The sequence below is a fragment of the Rhincodon typus genome, chromosome 5 (assembly GCF_021869965.1).
Source record: "Rhincodon typus isolate 14 chromosome 5, sRhiTyp1.1, whole genome shotgun sequence".
NCBI classification, from domain to species: domain Eukaryota; kingdom Metazoa; phylum Chordata; class Chondrichthyes; order Orectolobiformes; family Rhincodontidae; genus Rhincodon; species Rhincodon typus.
The window spans coordinates 67,989,813-68,009,457 of record NC_063336.1 but is presented as its reverse complement, the minus strand read 5'-3'; the positions used below and the strand labels follow the sequence as shown (position 1 = coordinate 68,009,457).

The following is a 19,645-nucleotide window of genomic DNA, read 5'->3' as shown; positions in this document are numbered from 1 at the left end:
GAGCAGGAAAGCTGACGTTTTGGGCCTAGAGCTTTCTTCAGAAATGGGGGAGGGGAACGGGATTCTGAAATAAATAGGGAGAGAGGGAGAGGTGGATAGAAGATGGATAAAGGAGAAGATAGGTGGAGAGGAGACAGACAGGTCAAAGAGGCGGGGATGGAGCCAGTAAAGGTGAGTGTAGGTGGGGAGTTAGGGAGGGGAAAGGTCAGCCCAGGGAAGACGGACAGGTCAAGGGGGCGGGATGAGGTTAGTAGGTAGGAGATAGGGGTGGGGCTTGAGGTGGGAGGAGCGGATAGGTGGGAGGAAGGACCGGTTAGGGAAGCGGGGACAAGCTGGGCTGGTTTTGAGATGCGGTCGGGGGAGGGGAGATTTTGAAGCTTGTGAAGTCCACATTGATACCATTGGGCTGCAGGGTTCCCAAGCGGAATATGAAGTGCTGCTCCTGCAACCTTCGGGTGGCATCGTTGTGGCACTGCAGGAGGCCCAGGATGGACATGTCGTCTAAGGAATGGGAGGGGTAGTTGAAATGGTTTGCGACTGGGAGGTGCAGCTGTTTAGTGTGAACCGAGCGTAGGTGTTCCGCAAAGCAGTCCCCAAGCCTCCTCTTGGTTTCCCCGATGTAGAGGAGGCTACATCTGGAACAGTGGATGCAGTATACCACATTAGCAGATGTGCAGGTGAACATCTGCTTGATGTGGAAAGTCTTCTTGGGGCCTGGGATGGGGGTGAGGTGGGAGGTGTAGGGGCAGGTGTAGCAATTCCTGCGGTTGCAGAGAAAAGTGCCGGGGATGGTGGGGCTGGAGGGTGTGTGGAGCGGACAAGGGAGTCACGGAGAGAGTGGTCCCTCTGGAAAGCAGATAATGGTGGGGAGGGAAAAATGTCTTTGGTAGTGGGGTCAGATTGCAGATGGCGGAAATGTTAGAAGATGATGCGTTGGTTTCAGTGGTTGGTGGTGTGGTACGTGAGGACGAGGGGGATTCTGTTTTGGTTGTTATTGCGGGTAGGGGGTGTCTGGGATGAGTTGCGGGAAATGCGGGAGACATGGTCGAGGGCATTTTTGACCACTGTGGAGGGGAAGTTGCGGTCTTTGAAAAACGAGGACATCTGGGATGTCTGGGAGTGGAATGCCTCATCTTGGGAGCAGATGCGGTGGAGGCGAAGGAATGGGAATAGGGGATGGCCTTTTTGCAGGAAGGTGGGTGAGAGGAGGTGTATTCTAGGTAATTGTGGGAGTCGGTAGGTTTGAAATGGATATTGGTTTCCAGGTGGTTGCCAGAGATGGAAACAGAGAGGTCCAGGAAGGAGAGAGAGGTATTAGAGATGGTCCAGGTGAACTTAAGGTTGGGGTGGAAGGTGTTGGTGAAGTGGATGAACTGTTCGAGCTCCTCATGGGAGCACGAGGCAGCGCCGATACAGTCATCGATGCCACGGAGGAAGAGGTAGGGTTTAGGGCCAATGTAGCTATGGAAAAGGGATTGTTCCACGTAACCTGCAAAGAGGCAAGCATAGCTTGGGCCCGGGTGGGTACCCATGGTCACCCCCTTTGTCTGTAGGAAGTGGGAGGGATTGAAAGAGAAGTTGTTAAGAGTGAGGACGAGTTCGGCTAAGCAGATGAGGGTGTCAGTGGAGGGGGACTGGTCGGGCCTGCGGGACAGGAAGAAGCGGAGGGCCTTTAGGCCATCTGCATGGGGAATACAGGTGTATAGGGACTGGACGTCCATGGTAAAGATGAGGTGTTGGGGTCCCCAACCCCACACCGCCCGCTTCTATCTCCTTCCTAAAATCTACAAACCTGACTGCCCCACCGAACTTATCTCTACTTATCTCGACTCCATTTTCTCCGCCTTGGTCCAGCAACTCCCCACCTACATCCGTGACACCACCCACGCCCTCCACCTCCTCCAAAACTTCCGATTCCCTGGTCCCCAACACCTCATCTTTTCCCTGCAACCGCAGGAAGTGCTACATCTGCCCCTACACCTCCCACCTCACCCCCATCCCAGGCCCCAAGAAGACCTTCCACAATAAGCAGATGTTCACCTGCACATCTGCTAATGTGGTATACTGTACCCGCTGTTCCAGATGTGGCCTCCTCTACATCGGGGAAACCAAGCGGAGGCTTGGGGACTGCTTTGCGGAATACCTACGCTCGGTTCGCACTAAACAGCTGCACCTCCCAGTCGCAAACCATTTCAATTACCCCTCCCATTCCTTAGACGACATGTCCATCCTGGGCCTCCTGCAGTGCCACCCAAAGGTTGCAGGAACAGCAACTCATATTCCGCTTGGGAACCCTGCAGCCCAATGGTATCAATGTGGACTTCACAAGCTTCAAAATCTCCCCTCTCCCAACCGCATCCCAAAACCAGCCCAGCTTGTCCCCGCATCCCTAACCTGTCCTTCCTCCCACCTCTCCCCTCCTCCCACCTCAAGCCCCACCCCCATCTCCTACCTACTAGCCTCATCCCGCCCCCTTGACCTGTCCGTCCTCCCTGGACTGACCTATCCCCTCCCTAACTCCCCAACTCCCCACCTACACTCACCTTTACTGGCTCCACCCCCGCCTCTTTGACCTGTCTATCTCCTCTCCACCTATCTTCTCCTTTATCCATCTTCTATCAGAATCCCCTTCCCCTCCCCCATTTCTGAAGAAGGGTCTAGGCCCGAAATGTCAGCTTTCCTGCTCCTCTGATGCTGCTTGGCCTGCTGTGTTCATCCAACTCTATACCTTGTTATCTCAGATTCCCCAGCATCTGCACTTCCTACTATCCAAGGAAATTCTGTTGTTGTTCTGTTGGTGGTAATATTTCGAGGGCCACTGTTCTAAGATACAGATATGGCCTGACTTTTAGGTAATTTTTGTTTAGAACTGATGGCTTATTTCCACCATGACAATTATATATATTATTACACAGCAAGAGGCTTAAGTTGTTTCTCTTATGATCATGACAGCTTTCCATGTACATGCTTGGGAGTTAACACTTTACAACAATCATCATGTTGTATATTTTATTAAAGCATTATTTTTAAATGCTCATTTCTTATGAGCAAACTTAGTGACTGTTGTCAAACTATTGCTGCATGGAATGACATTATAGCAGTTGAGAAAAGAATAATTTAATTCAATAGCTGCTTCCATGTAGGCCCACTTCTGTTTCATTAAGCTATCTTCTGCCAGTCAGCAAATCCTCTATCCATGCCAGTACCTTGCCCCTAACTCAATGGGCTCTTATATTATTTAGCAGCCTCCTATGCAGCACCTTGTCAAAGGCCTTTGGAAATCCAAATAGATCACATCCACTGACTCTCCTTTGTCTAACTTACTTGTTACCTTCTCAAAGAGTTCTCACTGATTTTTCAGGCATGGCCTCCCCTTGGTGAAGCCGTGCTGATGAAGCCCTATTTTACCATGCACTTCCATGTACTCCCCAGTCTCATCCTTAATAATAGTCTCTCAAATCTTACCAATGCCTGAGGTCAGGCAAAGTGGCCTACAGCTTCCTGTTTTCTATCTTTCTTCTTCCCTAAACAGGGTTGTTTCATTGGCTGTTTTCCAGTCCTGTCAGACCCTCCCTGATTCCAGTGATTCCCGAAAGATTACAATGTCTTGTGCTGTTTTAAATATATAATGCTGACAAATCGGGAAGATTTAACATTGTTCTGTGAAAAGGAAATCATGTTTATTGAATTTACTGGAGTTATTTGAAGAAGTAATGCTGTGGATGAAAGGGAACTAATGGATGTGGTGTATTTGAATTTCCAGAAGGCATTTGATTAGGGTGACATCAAAAGGTATTATGGAAGATCAATGCTCAAGGTTTAGGACAGAAGATTGGCTACCTGACAGGAAACAGAATAGCCATGATAGTCATTGTCTGACTGGCAAGATGTAATGAGTCTTGTGCCACTGGGCCTCCCAACTTTTTACAGTTTAAATAAATTAGTTAGATAAAGTAACTAAAAATATGGCTAAATTTCTTGATGGTACAAATGTAAGCAGGAAGGTTAAGTCGTGAGGAGGATATAAGGAAGCTATAAATGGATACAGATAGTTAAGTGAGTGGCAAATGGAGTATATTACAGGAGGATGTGAAATTGTCAATTTTGACAGGGTGGAAAAACATATTTTTAAATGGCAAGAGATTGCAAAGCTCTTGGATGCAGAGGTTTCTGGGTATCCTCGTGCATAATTCACAAAAGGTTGTATGCAATTCTTGTGAGTCATTTGGAAATCCAATAGAATGTTGTCACTATTGTGAGGGGAGTTATGCAGTAGTAATGTTTCAGTTATATAGGCTATTGCTGAGATCATATCTGGAGTACTGTGTACAGTACTGACCGCCATATTAAGGAAAGATTAATTGGAAACCATTCAGAGAACATTTTCTCGATTAATACCTAAAATTATTGGGTTGTCTTCTGAGGAAAAGTTGGACAAGCTAGGCTAGACTTGTAGCTGCTAGAGCTGAGAAGAGAAAGAGGTGACTAGGATCTTTAAGAGTATCGAGCAGGTGAACGTGAAAATTATGTTAGCTTTTGTGGGACAGTTTAGATCAACAGGTTGTTGTTTAAAAATAATGGGCCTCCCATTAAGGCAGAGATAATGAGAAATTTCTTCTCAGAGTGGTGAGTCTTTGGAACTGTCTTCCTTGAAGGGCAGTGAGAGTGATGTCTTTGAATATTTTTACAACAGAGGTTAATAAATTCTTGATAAGCAAAGGTTAATAGGTTAAGTGGAGTATGAAGGAATGTGGAATAATTAGGACAGCCTACATCTTATTGAAGGTAGAGCAAGCGAAAGGGGTCAAGTGGCCTACTCGTGTTTCTACTTCATATCTTTAAATGTAAATCAAGGCTTTACAATTAAAGTCATAGAGTCATAGGGATCTACAGCAAGGAAATAGACCCTTCAGTCTAACTCATCCATGCCGACCAGATATCCTTCATTAATCTCATCCCATTTGCCAGCATTTGGACTATATCCCTCTAAACCCTTCCTATACATATACCCATCCAGAGATAACAAGGTGTGGAGCTGGAGGAGCACAGTAGGCCAGGCACCATCAGAGGAGCAGAAAAGTTGATGTTTCGAGCTGGGACCCTTCTTTTTCTGAAAAAGGGTCCCGACCAGAAGTGTCAACTTTCCTGCTCCTCTCATGCTGCCTGGCCTGCTGTGCTCCTCCAGCTCCACACTGTGTTATCTCTGACTCCAGCATCGGCACTTCTTACTATCTCTCATGTACCCATCCAGATGCCTCTTAAATGCTGTAATTGTACCAGCCTCCACCACTTCTTCTTGCAGCTCGTTCCATACATGCACCACCCTCTGCATGAAAAAGTTGCCCCTTAGGTCCCTTTTAAATCTTTCCCCTCTCACCTTAAACCTATGCCCTCTAGTTTTGGACTTCCCTATCTTGGGAAAAAGCGTTGTCTATTTAGCCTATCCGTGCCCCTCATGATTTCATAAAACTCTATAAGATCACCCCTCAGCATCCGATGCTCCAGGGAAAATACCCCCAGCTTATTCAGCCTCTCCCTATAGGTCAAATCCTCCAACCCTGGCAACATCCTTGTAAATCTTTTCTGAACCCTTTCAAGTTTCACAACATCCTTCCTATAGCAGGGAGACCAGAATTGCACTCTGTGTTCCAATAGTGGTCTAACCAATGTCCTGTACAGTCGCAATAAGACCTCCCAACTTCTATACTCAATGCACTGACCCATAATGGCAAGCATATCAATGCCTTCACTCTGCTATCTACCTGTGACTCACTTTCAAGGAACTATGAACTTGCAATCCCAGGTCTCTTTGTTCAGAACACTCCCCAGGACCTTACCATTAAGTGTATAAGTCCTGCCCTGAATGCTTTTCCAAAATGCAGCACCTCACATTTATTGACATTAAACTCCATCTGTCACTCCTCGGCCCATTGGCCCATCTGATCAAGATCCTGTTGTACTCTGAGGGTTCTGGGTAATCCAAGAAAGAGGACAGGAAAAAACTGTGGCTGTAAGACCTGCTCTTTTTTGAGGTATTTTCAGTATTGGAGCTGATTTCCTTTAATTCTAGGAGCAGTAATTACTGTTTTATAAGCTGTTGCATTGTTTTGGAACATTGGGGAAAACAAATTCTAGGACGTTGGACTTTAAGGCAATGATGGCAACTTAGAATCTCAGGGACAATTGACACGCAGGTACCAACTGCTAAACTGAACTCTCCCTAAAGCATTTTTTAAGCATCTTTTCAGATCTTACTGCATGGTTAATTTATTTCAGCTTAATGCAGTACTTATTTGCATTAGAGCTGATCAGATTCTTTTATAATCACTCATTGAGCAATTTTGCTTGGGGTCATTGCCTTCAAGCTGCACACAACTTTTCTCATTGAGATTGTGCCCTTTGAAATGAATCTGGTTTTCATTTGCATCCTGCTCAGTAACATTTGTGCTCCTGATGGGCTGAGTTCCCAGAAGATTTTAGCGAATCATTGAAATATTTCCTTGTTATATTGTCAAATTAGTAAGGTTTAAGTGAAAAGATCCAGCACTGAAATGTGCTATCTTCCAAACAGACAATACTTTGAGAAATGTATCCATTTCTGGAGACAGAGACATAAGTGAAAGGGTTGAAGAAGGTAAAGTCAAGGCCCAGAAGATGATCGCTACTGTCCAAAGACTGAATATTAAAAAAAACACTTGCAAGACTTGAGTTTCTCGGCTTTGAAAAGAGTTATAGAAAAGAGAATCTATCAGATTTATAAACAGTGTAGAAAAACTATGTATAGAGCATCAATTTTTACTTAAGCTTTGACTGTGGTACAGAAGGAAATATATTTAATTGCTCAAAGCCAAACTTGGGCCTCATGAGGAAGTCATTCTTCACTCAATGTGGTGAACACATGAAGTGGATTTTTGAATCGGACAGACAAGGCAAGGATTCTAGTATTCTCATTTAAATTGGATACTGTTTAGGAGTTGTTGTGATCAGTATGAATGAGCTAAATGCCATTTCTTACCTCCATATATCTCAATATGTATGATTCAGACTACCACAAGAAAAAATATATTTTCCATGAAGTAATCTCCAAGAAGTTTGTAGGTACAACTACAATGTTTAAAAGACATTTGGATAGGTACATGAATACGAAAGGTTCGGAGGATATGGACCAGGCAGGTGGGACTGGTTTAGTTTGGGAACATGTTCGGCATGGACTGGTTGGACTAAAGGGTCTGGTTCTGTGCTGTATAACTGTATGTTCAGCATCATTCAGGATAAAATAATCAGTTTCATTGGCATGCCATCAGCCAGGTGTGATACATTCGCTCACTTCACCACCAGTGCACAGTGACAGCAGTGTGTACCATCTACAGGATGTACTCCACTGAGTCACCCAGGCTTCTTCAATACCAATTGCTCATTGATCAAACTGCAACAGTTCGTAGTATCAGTGTTGGACTTTGTAGCATGTTGTTCGTGTAACTTCTGTTTTAGGAATTAGTTTGTGGTGGTACAAGAATTTTTAAAATGAAACAAAGTAGCAAGGTAGATTTGGAGAAGAGCATGTTTTCAGTAATTATGATTAATCTTACAACTGGCAAAATAAATATCAACGTTTGTCCATCAAATTTTATTGGCTTTCCAAATAGTATTTGTATAAAGGATGTAACTTAATATAGGATTTCTCTAAACTAAATATTCAAAATGATAACGCCTCCAACTCCTGAAAACTTCCAAAAGAACACAAGCCTGCTAGAAGAATTGTGCAACTCATTGCAAATCCATTAGATAATGAACCCTAGAAAAAATATAAAAGGTATAAACAGAGGCACATCTAGAAGGGAATAAATGCACACAATTCAATCATACCATCTATCAAGCCCGAGAAATCTAGTTCCTGATGCTACTCCTGTCCAAATACAGGCACATACAAAACTTAATTTTCCAGAACACCCCTTTAGAAGACTGCATGATTAGAATTTTGTGGTTTTCTGCATTCCACTGCTCCATTCAAATGAACAACAGTCTGTTGAAGCTATTATTCTGGAATAGTGTGAAGCAACTGGAAAAATCTTTATATTCCGAGTAGCAACAAATACTGCCTGTTTATAGGAAGTGGATTTAAAAATTTGGCAGAGACTTATGTTAAGATTAAACTAGCAGAATATCATAGTACAGTTTAAGTACAATCCTGTTTTGAATTGATTAGATCTCACAGAGAATGCTAAGGAAATTTGACTTTACATTTACAAAATTTATGATCATTTCAGTTTTTTTATTAATATGCTCATATAATAACTAAAACATGCACTTGCATAAAAATAGTTAATCTCAGTCAAATCAGCCTGTAGTGCCCTGTGATCCACATGTACACACACACCAAACTCTGTCCTATCTTTTATATCTTGCATTAATGTGAATCTCCTATGGATTTATTCCAAAATCTGAATGTGGTCATAGTGTAATTAAGGTAAAATTTGACAGAAAGATGAATATCTCTATTGCCATTATGGACTCTACCAATTTACTATTATAACCATTAACTAAGCAATGTAAGAATAGACAGTATCAACAATAAATGTTTAAACACTCAGCAGACACTACATGTTGATTAAATTTCCCAATAATTGAAGTATTATTCTTAAAAACACCAGTAAAGGAATATTGTAGCTAGGAATTTTGTAGCTGTGCAATTCTCAAAACCATCCAAATGTATGATACTTCTGTATCCTACTCCTGTCAGCTTAAGATGCTATTTGTATGCCCTATATCTCCCCGTCATCTTCCCCTCACCAACCCCCACAAACAAGGGTTATATTTTAAGATAACAGCTAAGCATGGTCTTTATCATCCAATCCCTTCCAAATAGGGAAGTGGTTTAAAAAACTTCTCTGTTTATAATTGTTTGCATTATTAACTGTATAGCAGTTTTTTGTATTCACATATTAAATTCTTTGTCCCTTAAACTCACTCCTTGTATCAGATGTTTTAACATTTATGATATATTCTCACCAATTTTTGAAACTTGGCTTGTTTTAAAAAGAGAGATATTTGGATTGTGGGTTAGTAGTGTGAAAGATTAGTTGTGTAACAATATAACGGTCAAAAATTCTTTCTGGCTTGTCTCTGCACTACCTTTTTAAACTTCTCTGATGTCTTCATCATTAGGATTCATACTTTGTGTTCTGCTGATTTTCTTCCTCTTCCTCTTCCTCTTCTCAAACAAGCCTAGGTTCTTCCTGTCCTTGCCTTGAACCCACATCCTTCTCTCATTTTGCTTCCATCTTCCCTTATGCCCTGTCAAACCCATCTTTCCTGGAACTTTGTTCCTTTGACATCAGTTCCATTAAAACATACCTTTTTGCTCTTTATGCTAATTGACATTGTGATGGTTATTACTTCTCAGGAACTATTGCCATCGATTTCATCTGTACCTCACCTAAAAAAAAAGTCACCTTCTTAATTTTTCTGCTCTTGCAAGTTATCGCCTACATCACCTTTTCCACTCAAATTTATGAACATGATGTTACCTCTCACATCCAAGACCATGCTTCCCATAACTTCTGAGTTGAATCTTACCAATCAGGTTATACACCAGCTGCAACACTAAAACCACCTTCTTTGGCTTATCTCTTCTCATCCTCTTTGACCTCTTTGTGGCCTTTGATGTGATCACCAATATAATCTTCTTCCAACTTCCATTCATTGTTGGTTCAGTGGACTGCTCCCACTTGGTTGCAGTCTTATTTATCCACTTCCCGAACCATGATCCCAGGTTATGTCAGATCTGCTTCTGAAATAACTGACATTTTTTTTAATCCTGCATTATTTCCACCACACTATTGCCTCCTTCCACTTGTGTGGTGTCGTCTGCTTCCCATCCATCTGTTGTTGAAAGCTTCATTCATCTCTCTGTCACCTTACAATGTAACTATTCCAGTTCTTTCATACCAAATTCAAAAAACTCACCCCTCTAATGAACTTTGGCTTATCTATTGTCCATATTCTACTCTGTCACAAATTCTGTTCATGTCACTCCTGGTCTTGCTGACCAACATTGAATCCTAGTCCCAAATGCCTCTGATTTAAAATCACATTCATATTGCTAAACAAGCACCGTGACTTAACATCTCCCTTTTTTGGTAGCCTTACAAATTTGAATTCTCTGTTCTTATTGTGGCTCCCACCTCCCATTGTCCAATGATCATCAACTGTTTGGAACCCATGCTCTGAAATTCTCTTTCTTAACATCTCTGCCTCTCCTTCTACTTTAAGACCTCCTTAAATCCCACCTTTTCACAAATCTTATTGTCACTGCTCCTAATATTGCTTCCTTTGGCTGAATATCCATTCTTTTTTCCATCTCCTGCCTCTGTGAAGCAGCTTAGAAAAATTTTACCACGTTGGAGATGCTGTATGAATACAAGATAATATTGGTCACTGAATACATGTCCTTCTACCGTTACAAAATGTTGCAACTAAAGTCATTTTGAGTTCCTTTTTCTCAGCATGGCAATATTCTGTTCTGTTTTGAAACCATTCGTGATCATGTCTTCATTGCATTTATTTGTGTTTATCAAAATTGTGATAATGTTCAAGGTTACTGAAATTTCTTGAACATCTGTTACACACTAGGAGGTACTCATTTTAATTAAATATTTTTATTTAACTTATAACGTACACTTCAAGAAACCATGTGAAATGTTTTGTTAAGTCTTGTTTTAGAAATTTTATTATAAATTATAGCAAGCATTCAGCATAAGCCCTTTTTTTGATAACGCAATGTTGCTAATCATACTTTGCAAGGGTATTTTTAAACATTCGCCGAAAAGGGCATGTAATTTTGTCTGTTGATGTATTTATCTTGTTTACTTTCTCTGTCATTATTTGCTGCCTTGAATGGACCAAATGTCAAGCAGTTACTTTATCAATAGTTAGCATGTAATTAGTCATCAAATATTTACAAAATAAACAGAGCCCATTGGTAGATGGATGATTCAGCACAAAGTTTGAGGTTTCCTTTTACTGTAATAGCTTGGAAGACTTTAATGGCTTCAAAAGCTGCAAAGCTGATAGAAAGGTAACAAAATCCTTCAAGTCTATTTAGAAATCAATTGTCAAATAATAATAAAACAAGAAGTACAGAATAGTTGATTTAAAGTCTGCTTTGAAAGTAAGTTGGACAAACTGTGCTTGTAATTAGATACCTTCAGAGGTGGCTACTAGGATATACTGTTCTTAGTTGTGAATTGTATGCAATTCATCAGATATTTCAGATAGTTCTAAAAGGTCTATAACTAAAAGTATTTTCTTAAGACAGATGGCATTAAAATCTGGGGAATGGATGTACTTATGAGCCAATTCAAGGAAAGCATTATAAGCTAAGAGTTACAGAAGTTGTGCAAAAAGGATAACCAGTCAATGTAGTTTTAAATAGATTGTGTTTAAGGAGAAATGATGATCACTGCTTCATATAGGTGGGAGACATGCTTTAACAATTTTAAAAAAACTTTGTTTCCTTTTCCTGTGGAGCTAGCCGCAAAGGCCAGCCTCAGTTAAATGGGCTTCTGCAGCTGTGGAATTCATCCGCCACAAAAAAAACTCCCAGGCCAGTTATACAGCAGGGTTCAAAGTGGCATCAATGACATAGGACAGATAATGCTCCATCAGAAATGGCCTGCCACGCCACTCCACTCCACCCCACCCCACCCCACAAAGCTGCAGCCAATGTCTTCAAATAAGGGAAGGTAAATATAGTTGGGAGCAGCTGAAAGTTTTAAAATGAATGCCTGTGGTTGTCTTTTCTTTGCTCTAACTGCATGTTTTTGTCTTCCTTATTGTGGATTGCTTGGTGTTTGCGAATTTGTTGTTCTGTTGTTTAATGGATATATTAGCATTCCCTTTGCCAGGATATAAATACAGTCAAACTAAAGTACATCTGGCTCTTTGTAAAGATTAACTTTTGAGGCAGGAACATGTTGTAAATTCAAATAATGTGCAACTGAATGTTTCACTTGAAAGTGTAGTGTAAGTATTTTGTCCATTACTAGTCACACAGTAAAATGTAACTTATGAATGCCTAACAGCTTTCTATAAAGTTTTTTGCCTATGTTTTAATGAAGACTTTAACCAGTTTATTTTAAATGTATTCAGGCTGTCATCAAAATATTCGGCACGTAATTTCCAAGATAGTAGAAATAAAGTTGTCAAAACAAAATTACAAAATGTTTGGTTAAGCAAAACACTAAGTTCTACTTTTGTTATCTTGCCGTGAGTACAGTACCTGGTGAAAATGTCAAATCTCAATCTCCCCAAACAACTTAGCAATTTTAACTGAGCCATTCATCAAGTGTACTTTATCGAGTTGATTCATGTATTATTTTATATCAGCATTTTCTGCAACCCGTCAAGAAATATACAGCCTTGCTTGTTGTGAGACATAATGCTGACTCAGATGTACCATAGATTGACTGCTCAGACTGGGAGTTTCAATTCAGGCTTAAGTTCCAGGAAACAAGATAAGCTTTACGTGAGCCAAAGATGCAGAGGCTAATTTGCTTACTGTCTACGTTTCTCGGTATTTGTCCTTTTGATTTATTGATTAGTTGGCTTTATATTCATTCAATCACACGTTGAACCTGCTTGTATGTGTATATTAACCTCCATAGTTATTTTGTTCAATTAGGCAGTGTGCTCATTTTGTTTGGCACCTAGGCTATTGTACGTTTATTTAAGCTTCACGGTCTTTTAGAAGTTACTAGACTGCATCAAACCAGCCCAACTAATTGAACTACGTGAAAAATGCAATCTTCTACATGGTTCAGTGCATTCAGTAACAAGAATTTGTTCCCTAGTTGAATCATGTTCAGGGAAAATTCACGTTACTTACTGCAATGGATTTGAAAATTCATTGTAACATGTTCAGAATTCTGAAAATATTCAATGTATTTCAAAAGAGAGATTGCTCAGTCGGTGGCACAGTTAATCCTAATATATATTGATGTCTGATTTCTAAAATACTGCATTTTTGTAATAAGGTTCTAATGGCAGAAATATGGACATAAGTCTACAATCAAATCAACCATTATATAATTGAATAGCAAAACAGGTTTGAGGGGCCAAATGGCCTATACCTGCTCTTACTTCTTTATGTTCTTATAATATGTTTTCCACATACAATATAAATTATCACAGTCACAACCTATTTATATTGAAAGTAGCATTACCTTTGTAGAAAAGATGGAGGAAGGTAAAGAATTGAGTCATTTCAAAATGACATTACGAGCAGCTGATCTGTTTCAATGCTGATTTCAGAATCTCAAACAGATTCATAAATAAAGATTTTGCTAAACATGTTAAAGAATGTAGCTCTTTCAAATTAGATTGGAAAATTTAATCATGCATGCTTACGCTAAGTATGGTTTATATCAATTTCAAATTGCATTGATAGTCATAAGAATGTACAGCATTGAAACAGACCCTTTCATCCAACTCATCCGTGCTGACCAGATGTGCTAAATTAATCCAGTCCCATTTGCCAGCATTTGGCCCATAAACCTTTCCTATTTATATACCCATCCCGATGCCTCTTAAATGTTGTAATTGTATCAGCCTCCACCACTTCCACACACCACGCTCTGTGTGAAAAAGTTGTCCCTTAGGTCCCTTTTAAGTCTAACACCTCTCATCTTAAACCTATGCCCTCTAGTTTTAGACTCCCCTACCCTGGGAAAAAGACCTTGACTATTTTCTCTATCTGTGTCTCTCCCGATTTTATAAACAACCATAAGGTCACCCCTCAGCCTTCAATGCTCCAGGGAAAATAGCCCCAACCTATTCAACCTCTCCCTATTGCTCAAACCCTCCAACCCTGGCAACGTTGTTGTAAACCTTTTTTGAACTCGTGGAAGTTTCACAACATCCTTCGTAAAGCAGGGAGACCAGAATTGAGTGCAATATTCCAAAAGTGGCTGAACCAATGTCCTACACAGCCTGAACATAACCTCCCAACTCCTATACTCAATGCACTGACCAATAAAGGCAAGCATACCAAACACCACCTTCACTACCTTGTCTATCTGCGACTGCACTTCAAGGTCTCTGTTCGGCAATACTTCTCCAGAACCTTCCCATTACGTGTATAAGTCCTGTCCTGATTTGCCATATCAAAATGTACCATCTCACATTTATCTAGATTAAACTCCATCTGCAGCTCCTTGGCCCATCAGATCAAGGTCCCATTGTACTCCGAGGTAACCTTCTTCATTGTCCACTACACCATCAATTTTGGTGTCATCTGCAGACTTACTAACGATGTCTTCAATGTTCACATCCAAATCATTTATATAAATGACAAAAAGCAATGGACCCAGCTCCGATCCTTGCAGCACAATGCTGATCACAGGCTTCCAGTCCGAAAAGCAAATCTCCACCACCACTTTCTGTCTTCTATCTTCGAACCAATTTTGATGAACTCAAAATTTTGATTCAATGTTTTCCATTCTATTCATAAGAAAAACCTACAGGACAATTGTGCAGTAGTTTCTTTGGATGGAAATGACCGTAGATTACACCTACATTTTTTCACTCAAAATGAAATGTTTTCCTAGGTTGTGTATTTTCACTAAGGATGTCCAGTGTTTTGTTTATTACCTTGATTCCCAAAGCTGAAATAGTCTGTAAATATATCCTTGGATGGTGTTTGATCTGAAGTGTTTGCGCATTCCCTGCTTCTTCCCTTGGCTCGTCATATTATCTTTGCCAGACCCCCTTAATATATCCTCACAAGTCAACACTTTGTATTGCCCAGGCTTCACAATTCTAGTCGTCACTGTCACTAAAGATGAAAGTTTGAAGACCATTTAAGAGCACTTCCCTCATGTCTTTTGGAAGTTGCCTCTGCCTAAATGTTTGATATCCTAATATAAAATATAAAGTTTATGATATTTACCTGAAAAGTTAAGAAATTTGGATTATTTTTGGTCCAGAATAATGTTGTACCTCTGAAGTAAAAGCAATATATCCCACTACACTCAAATTCTGGTGACAGTTGGAATCTGCGAAACTGGCAAACAGCACAGTAAGGCATCAAGAGAGTTCGCCTGATGTCTTATTGCACTATGCTTTTTTTAAAATTTAACTGATTTGTCTAATCAACTTGTTCAGAGACATTATTATACACATCTGGAACAGGTGGGATTTGAACCTGGGCCCTCGGTCCAGGGGTAGAGACACTACCACTGCACCACAAGAGACTAGTGGCAGAAAACGTGGCAGACATCCCACCCAATTGAGCCACTTAAGTAATCAATTTAGGGGCTTTATTCGTCGCACTGACAGTTTGCCATAATCTGATGCTGGCACGGGAGACAAGCCGGTGAAATCTGACATTTCCAGTGGACTCCAGAAGAAATTGTTACTTGTTGGCCTAGTGGAGAAGCCCCATCTGGCAAGGCACCACCTGTGCTCAGCACCCTCATTCTCTATACCCCCAATCCATCCTGAAGGGCTATATCTGCCTGCCTGGCACTAACATCCCCAGATCCCAATAAGCTATCTTCAGGTACACCCAACCCATTCATCATTGAGCTCTCATCTGGCAGATGCAGCCCCAGAAATGACACCATTAGCAGGGGCACTGTCGAACTGCAGACCCTCTGAACAATCAGCCTTTGAAGACAGGCTGTCATTCTTATGACGGATGTCAGCCCCATTAGCAGTTACATAATTGGCCACCACAGGGACTATCTTCCCCGCTTCCACCCCGCACCCCCCACCCCACCCCACCCCACCCCACGTTCCATTGCCAGTTGAAGTGGGCGTATCTTTGACTTTTAGCCCAACTGACAATGCTTTGGCCTCTGTCATAAATATCAACCCATAGGCCCTCAAGAGCCTTCTTTTGCAATTGATAAGAAGTATAGAAAAAAAGTCAAGCATTTATGTAATCACTTTCATGATCTCAGGTCATCCCCAAGCCCTTTACACTTCAAAAGTGCTTCATTCGTTCGTTGTAGATGCTATTGTAATGTAAGAAGCATGGAAGGCAATCACACATAGTAATGCCCATAAATAAAAATTTTGTTTTCGATAAAGACCGGAAGTCAGTGCAGCATCTTTGTCTCTGGAAGGTTTTGCCTCATTATTTGTAACATAAGAATTGCCCAACATTGTTTGGTGCTACATAATTTATTATTTTGAATTAATTTTATCCATTGTACTTTCCTTGAAGAGTTCAGGTTAAAGTACTTACCTTCCGTTTTTAAATATAATGTGTCCTTTCACGTGATCTGTGAGAGCTCACAGAGCCAGTTTAGAAATCACAGAGATCTTTATCAGCTGTAGTGTGACCACAGTATTCTTGGCTTGGAGAAGATTTATTAGAAAGAACCAAGCCCACATTCCCTGCTTCTGCAAGCTAGAAACCTCATTTAGCCAACATAATTTGAGCAGTCATGGAGCTGTAATTACATGTGCCTTTCTAGCCCCAAGCTAGTTGGAGAAGCAACAGTGTGAATTCTTGGATGTCTCAAGTGACACCAGAATCCAACAGTGATAATAACAAAGAACTGCACAAGAAAACAATATGGAAATAGCAATCGACTAACACATTATTCCAAACCTTTGTGGGTCAGACCTAGTATAATCTGTTAGAGTAGAGTTATTTTGTTGCATCTACAGAATAAAAAAAGAATAAACGTGTACCATTTATGATTCTTGTAAAAAAAAATCATAAATAGTGGTTTGAGGAAAGATTTGGAATGTTGTTATTTAAAGGTAGGTTCTCTACATTTCCTCATTAGTTTACAATCTATTAAAAGTTTGAGATAAGAGAAAGAAGTAGTGCTAAATTATAGTTACATATTTCTGTAATTAACTAAGAAAAAAACAAATTTCTATGCTTTATAATAATCTGCATAGTCCAGATATTTCTTCCTCACGAGTACAATAGCAAAATTCCACCTAAAGAGGTATGAATTTTCTGAATTGTACACATTGTGACATCCAGAATGTAGGCAGGAAGGTCCCCTCTGATTTGAACATTATTTATCAACTTGGGAGAAAAATTAAGGAAAGAAAATCTTCATGATTGCCTCTATATTGTTGTACTACAAAGCAAGAAGAGAAATTCTTGCCTTAATCAGCTCACTCAAGCATTACATTATGCTCAAATGTAGCCTATTTTTGTAAGTTAAACAGTAGTGGTTGAATGAAAATGTGAATTAAGCAAACAATTACATTTTTTAAAATCGCGTGTGTTTTTAATTTTAAAAAAGGATTAATTTTAGAAGGAAATTGTATGGAGTAATTATGACTACAGCAAAAATGTCTTAAAGGGTTAGACTGTCTTCTGTTTAAAATCTTAATTTGTATTATCAGCATTAATTAGTATGCACACTGCCTCTCAAGATGTTGACTCATTTTAGGACGAGACCAGAGGTTACCCTAGTACCTTATACAAGTAGCTACAGTGAATATAGATTAACTACCCTACATTTGACTCATCATAGCCAAGTTAAATTAATTCTCTCAATGTCTAGTTAAGTGCACTTCCAATAACTAAATCACTGGTCAATATCAATGTCAGGTCATTGATCTGGAATAATCAACAGGATTTTCGCCCCAGTATGGAGTCAAGAACAGACATGGAGAGTATGTAATTTTATGCCACTGGACTGCCACCTGGTTTGTTTGCATCATCCTCCCTGAGAAATGTTGGCGAACACCATTTCAGAGGACTGAATGGCTACCTACCTAAAATGACAGTCGGCTTATTAAAGATGTCTTAGAGGCCTAACTGCCAGTTTTTAATTTCAAATTTGTTAATGTTGCTATGAGGACACCTCTCTGCTTACCTCCAATGGCAGGCTGTAACCCTTTCCATACTAAAAAAAAAGCTCAACCTTCACCCTTTATTGGAAGATAAGCATACCTTCCAGCTCCTAATTGAACACTTCAGCCAAAATTGCTGTTGGATAACTACTCCTGATAAAGCCCTGACCCAAAGTGCAAATTCCTGCTTCTTGACCTCTCCATACATGCTGCCTCCTGAGTATTTCCAGCACTATTTTTTTGTCAGCACCAGGAATCCTGGCTGCATTCTCTTCTGTCCACGGACATGGTCCAGTCCTGTGGCACAGAGACCAATTGCAGCATGCCTATAAGTGATCTGGCAAATATCTGCATAAACTGATGATCCAACCTGTGTTTAGTCAGTATACTTAAGTGTGTCTTCATGAATTGAGGGTCACTAATGATGCTGAAGGCATATTTTGCTCTGTACATGCAAATGACTGTTCACATATGCAGTCAATTTTCTGACCTGTAAAATTATCAGTTGCTTCTGCAAAATATTTCATAATACCCAGGAAGATAGATATTAGTTAAACTGCAATTTTATTTTTGAAGTGTAATTAAAGTTTTATTAGTAAGTTTAAATAATTTATAACTTTCATAGCTTATTTTGTTATTAATTATGATTGCACGATTATATTAGAATATTGTTACATCCAACGATAACTTAATTAAGTTTTCATTTTTCTCTTACCCGTTCTTATGCTGAGTCTGAGTATAAATTTATTCAATGTGAATATGTTTAGTTTAAAATGCTAATCTGGTTGAAACTACTACACTGTAGGTCTTTTATCTGGAGTTGTCTTAAAGTGTTTTTGATTTAGTTAAGAATTTATGATTTTACGTTACAGAGTGCTGCAGCTTGTGGTCTAGAGACTCACAGTGATGCCATACAGCCCAGCCACATCAGAGAGGTGATCCGACGGTACAGCCACAAAATTGGCCCTCTTTCCCCATTCACAGTACGTAATAACAGAGCTATAAAAAATTATATTTATATGTAAACGCGTTTTTAGTTTCAAGTGGTCAAAGTTTGAAGTATTGAAATTGTTGTGAGCAATTTGTGGCAGCAGTAATTTTCTTGAGAAAAGTTTATGAAATTCTCTAACGAGAATAAATACTTTTTTTTTGGCAGTTCAAGTATTACTCAATACTCTTTTCCATTATAGTTCACTTATTTTATGTTACTTCAGCACCTTATGGTTGACATATCTTGTTAATAGAATTGCTTAGTCATTTACAGCTAATTAGCTGAATGGTGGACTAACAATACGGAGCAAGTATATCACACACTGCTATTACTGGAAACTTTGTTTCAAACACTTTTGGTTAAAACATTGAACTTAATTATGATTTTGTCCCAGAGTTGAAGACGTTCAAGAGAAGAAGGATTAAACTATCAACTCCAAGCAACTAAATTCTTAACTTTCTGAATTTTCTGTTGCTTTTTGACTTTTGGTTATAGGGTTATAGGCAGTACGTAGTTTGCCAAACTACAACCAGCTGGCTAGGTCACAAAAGTTGGAATGTTTGCTTACGTTTGTTATCACACTTAATAAAGTTCAAATTAACCATGTAGGAAGATAAGTGGATGAGATCTATTAAGAACTGCAATAACTATGATTTCTTTCTTTAAAACTCTGAAGTTATTTTAATGTAAAATAACTTCTCTTTCCTAAGCAATAGCATTTTGGAAAGTATTGATGAATATCTTCTGCCTGCTCCTTTTAAGTTAGCATTACAACAAATAATTATTTATTGCAGCTTCTTTACAAATGTCATACAATATGTAAAT

The 19,645-nt window shown here is 39.8% G+C and overlaps 1 protein-coding gene across 1 annotated transcript in view; it reads left to right on the top strand.

Annotated features, from left to right (window-relative positions):
* The window catches only part of supt3h (SPT3 homolog, SAGA and STAGA complex component), a 66,967-nt gene extending 47,732 nt beyond the window's left edge, over window positions 1-19,235 (top strand). The window contains exons 8-9 of the mRNA XM_020534776.2: window positions 18,702-18,812; window positions 19,215-19,235. Of these exons, the coding sequence (XP_020390365.2) occupies window positions 18,702-18,812; window positions 19,215-19,220 (117 nt within the window). The 3' untranslated portion in view covers window positions 19,221-19,235. The remainder of the gene's footprint in view (window positions 1-18,701; window positions 18,813-19,214) is intronic.
* The last annotated feature ends 410 nt before the right edge of the window (window positions 19,236-19,645 follow it).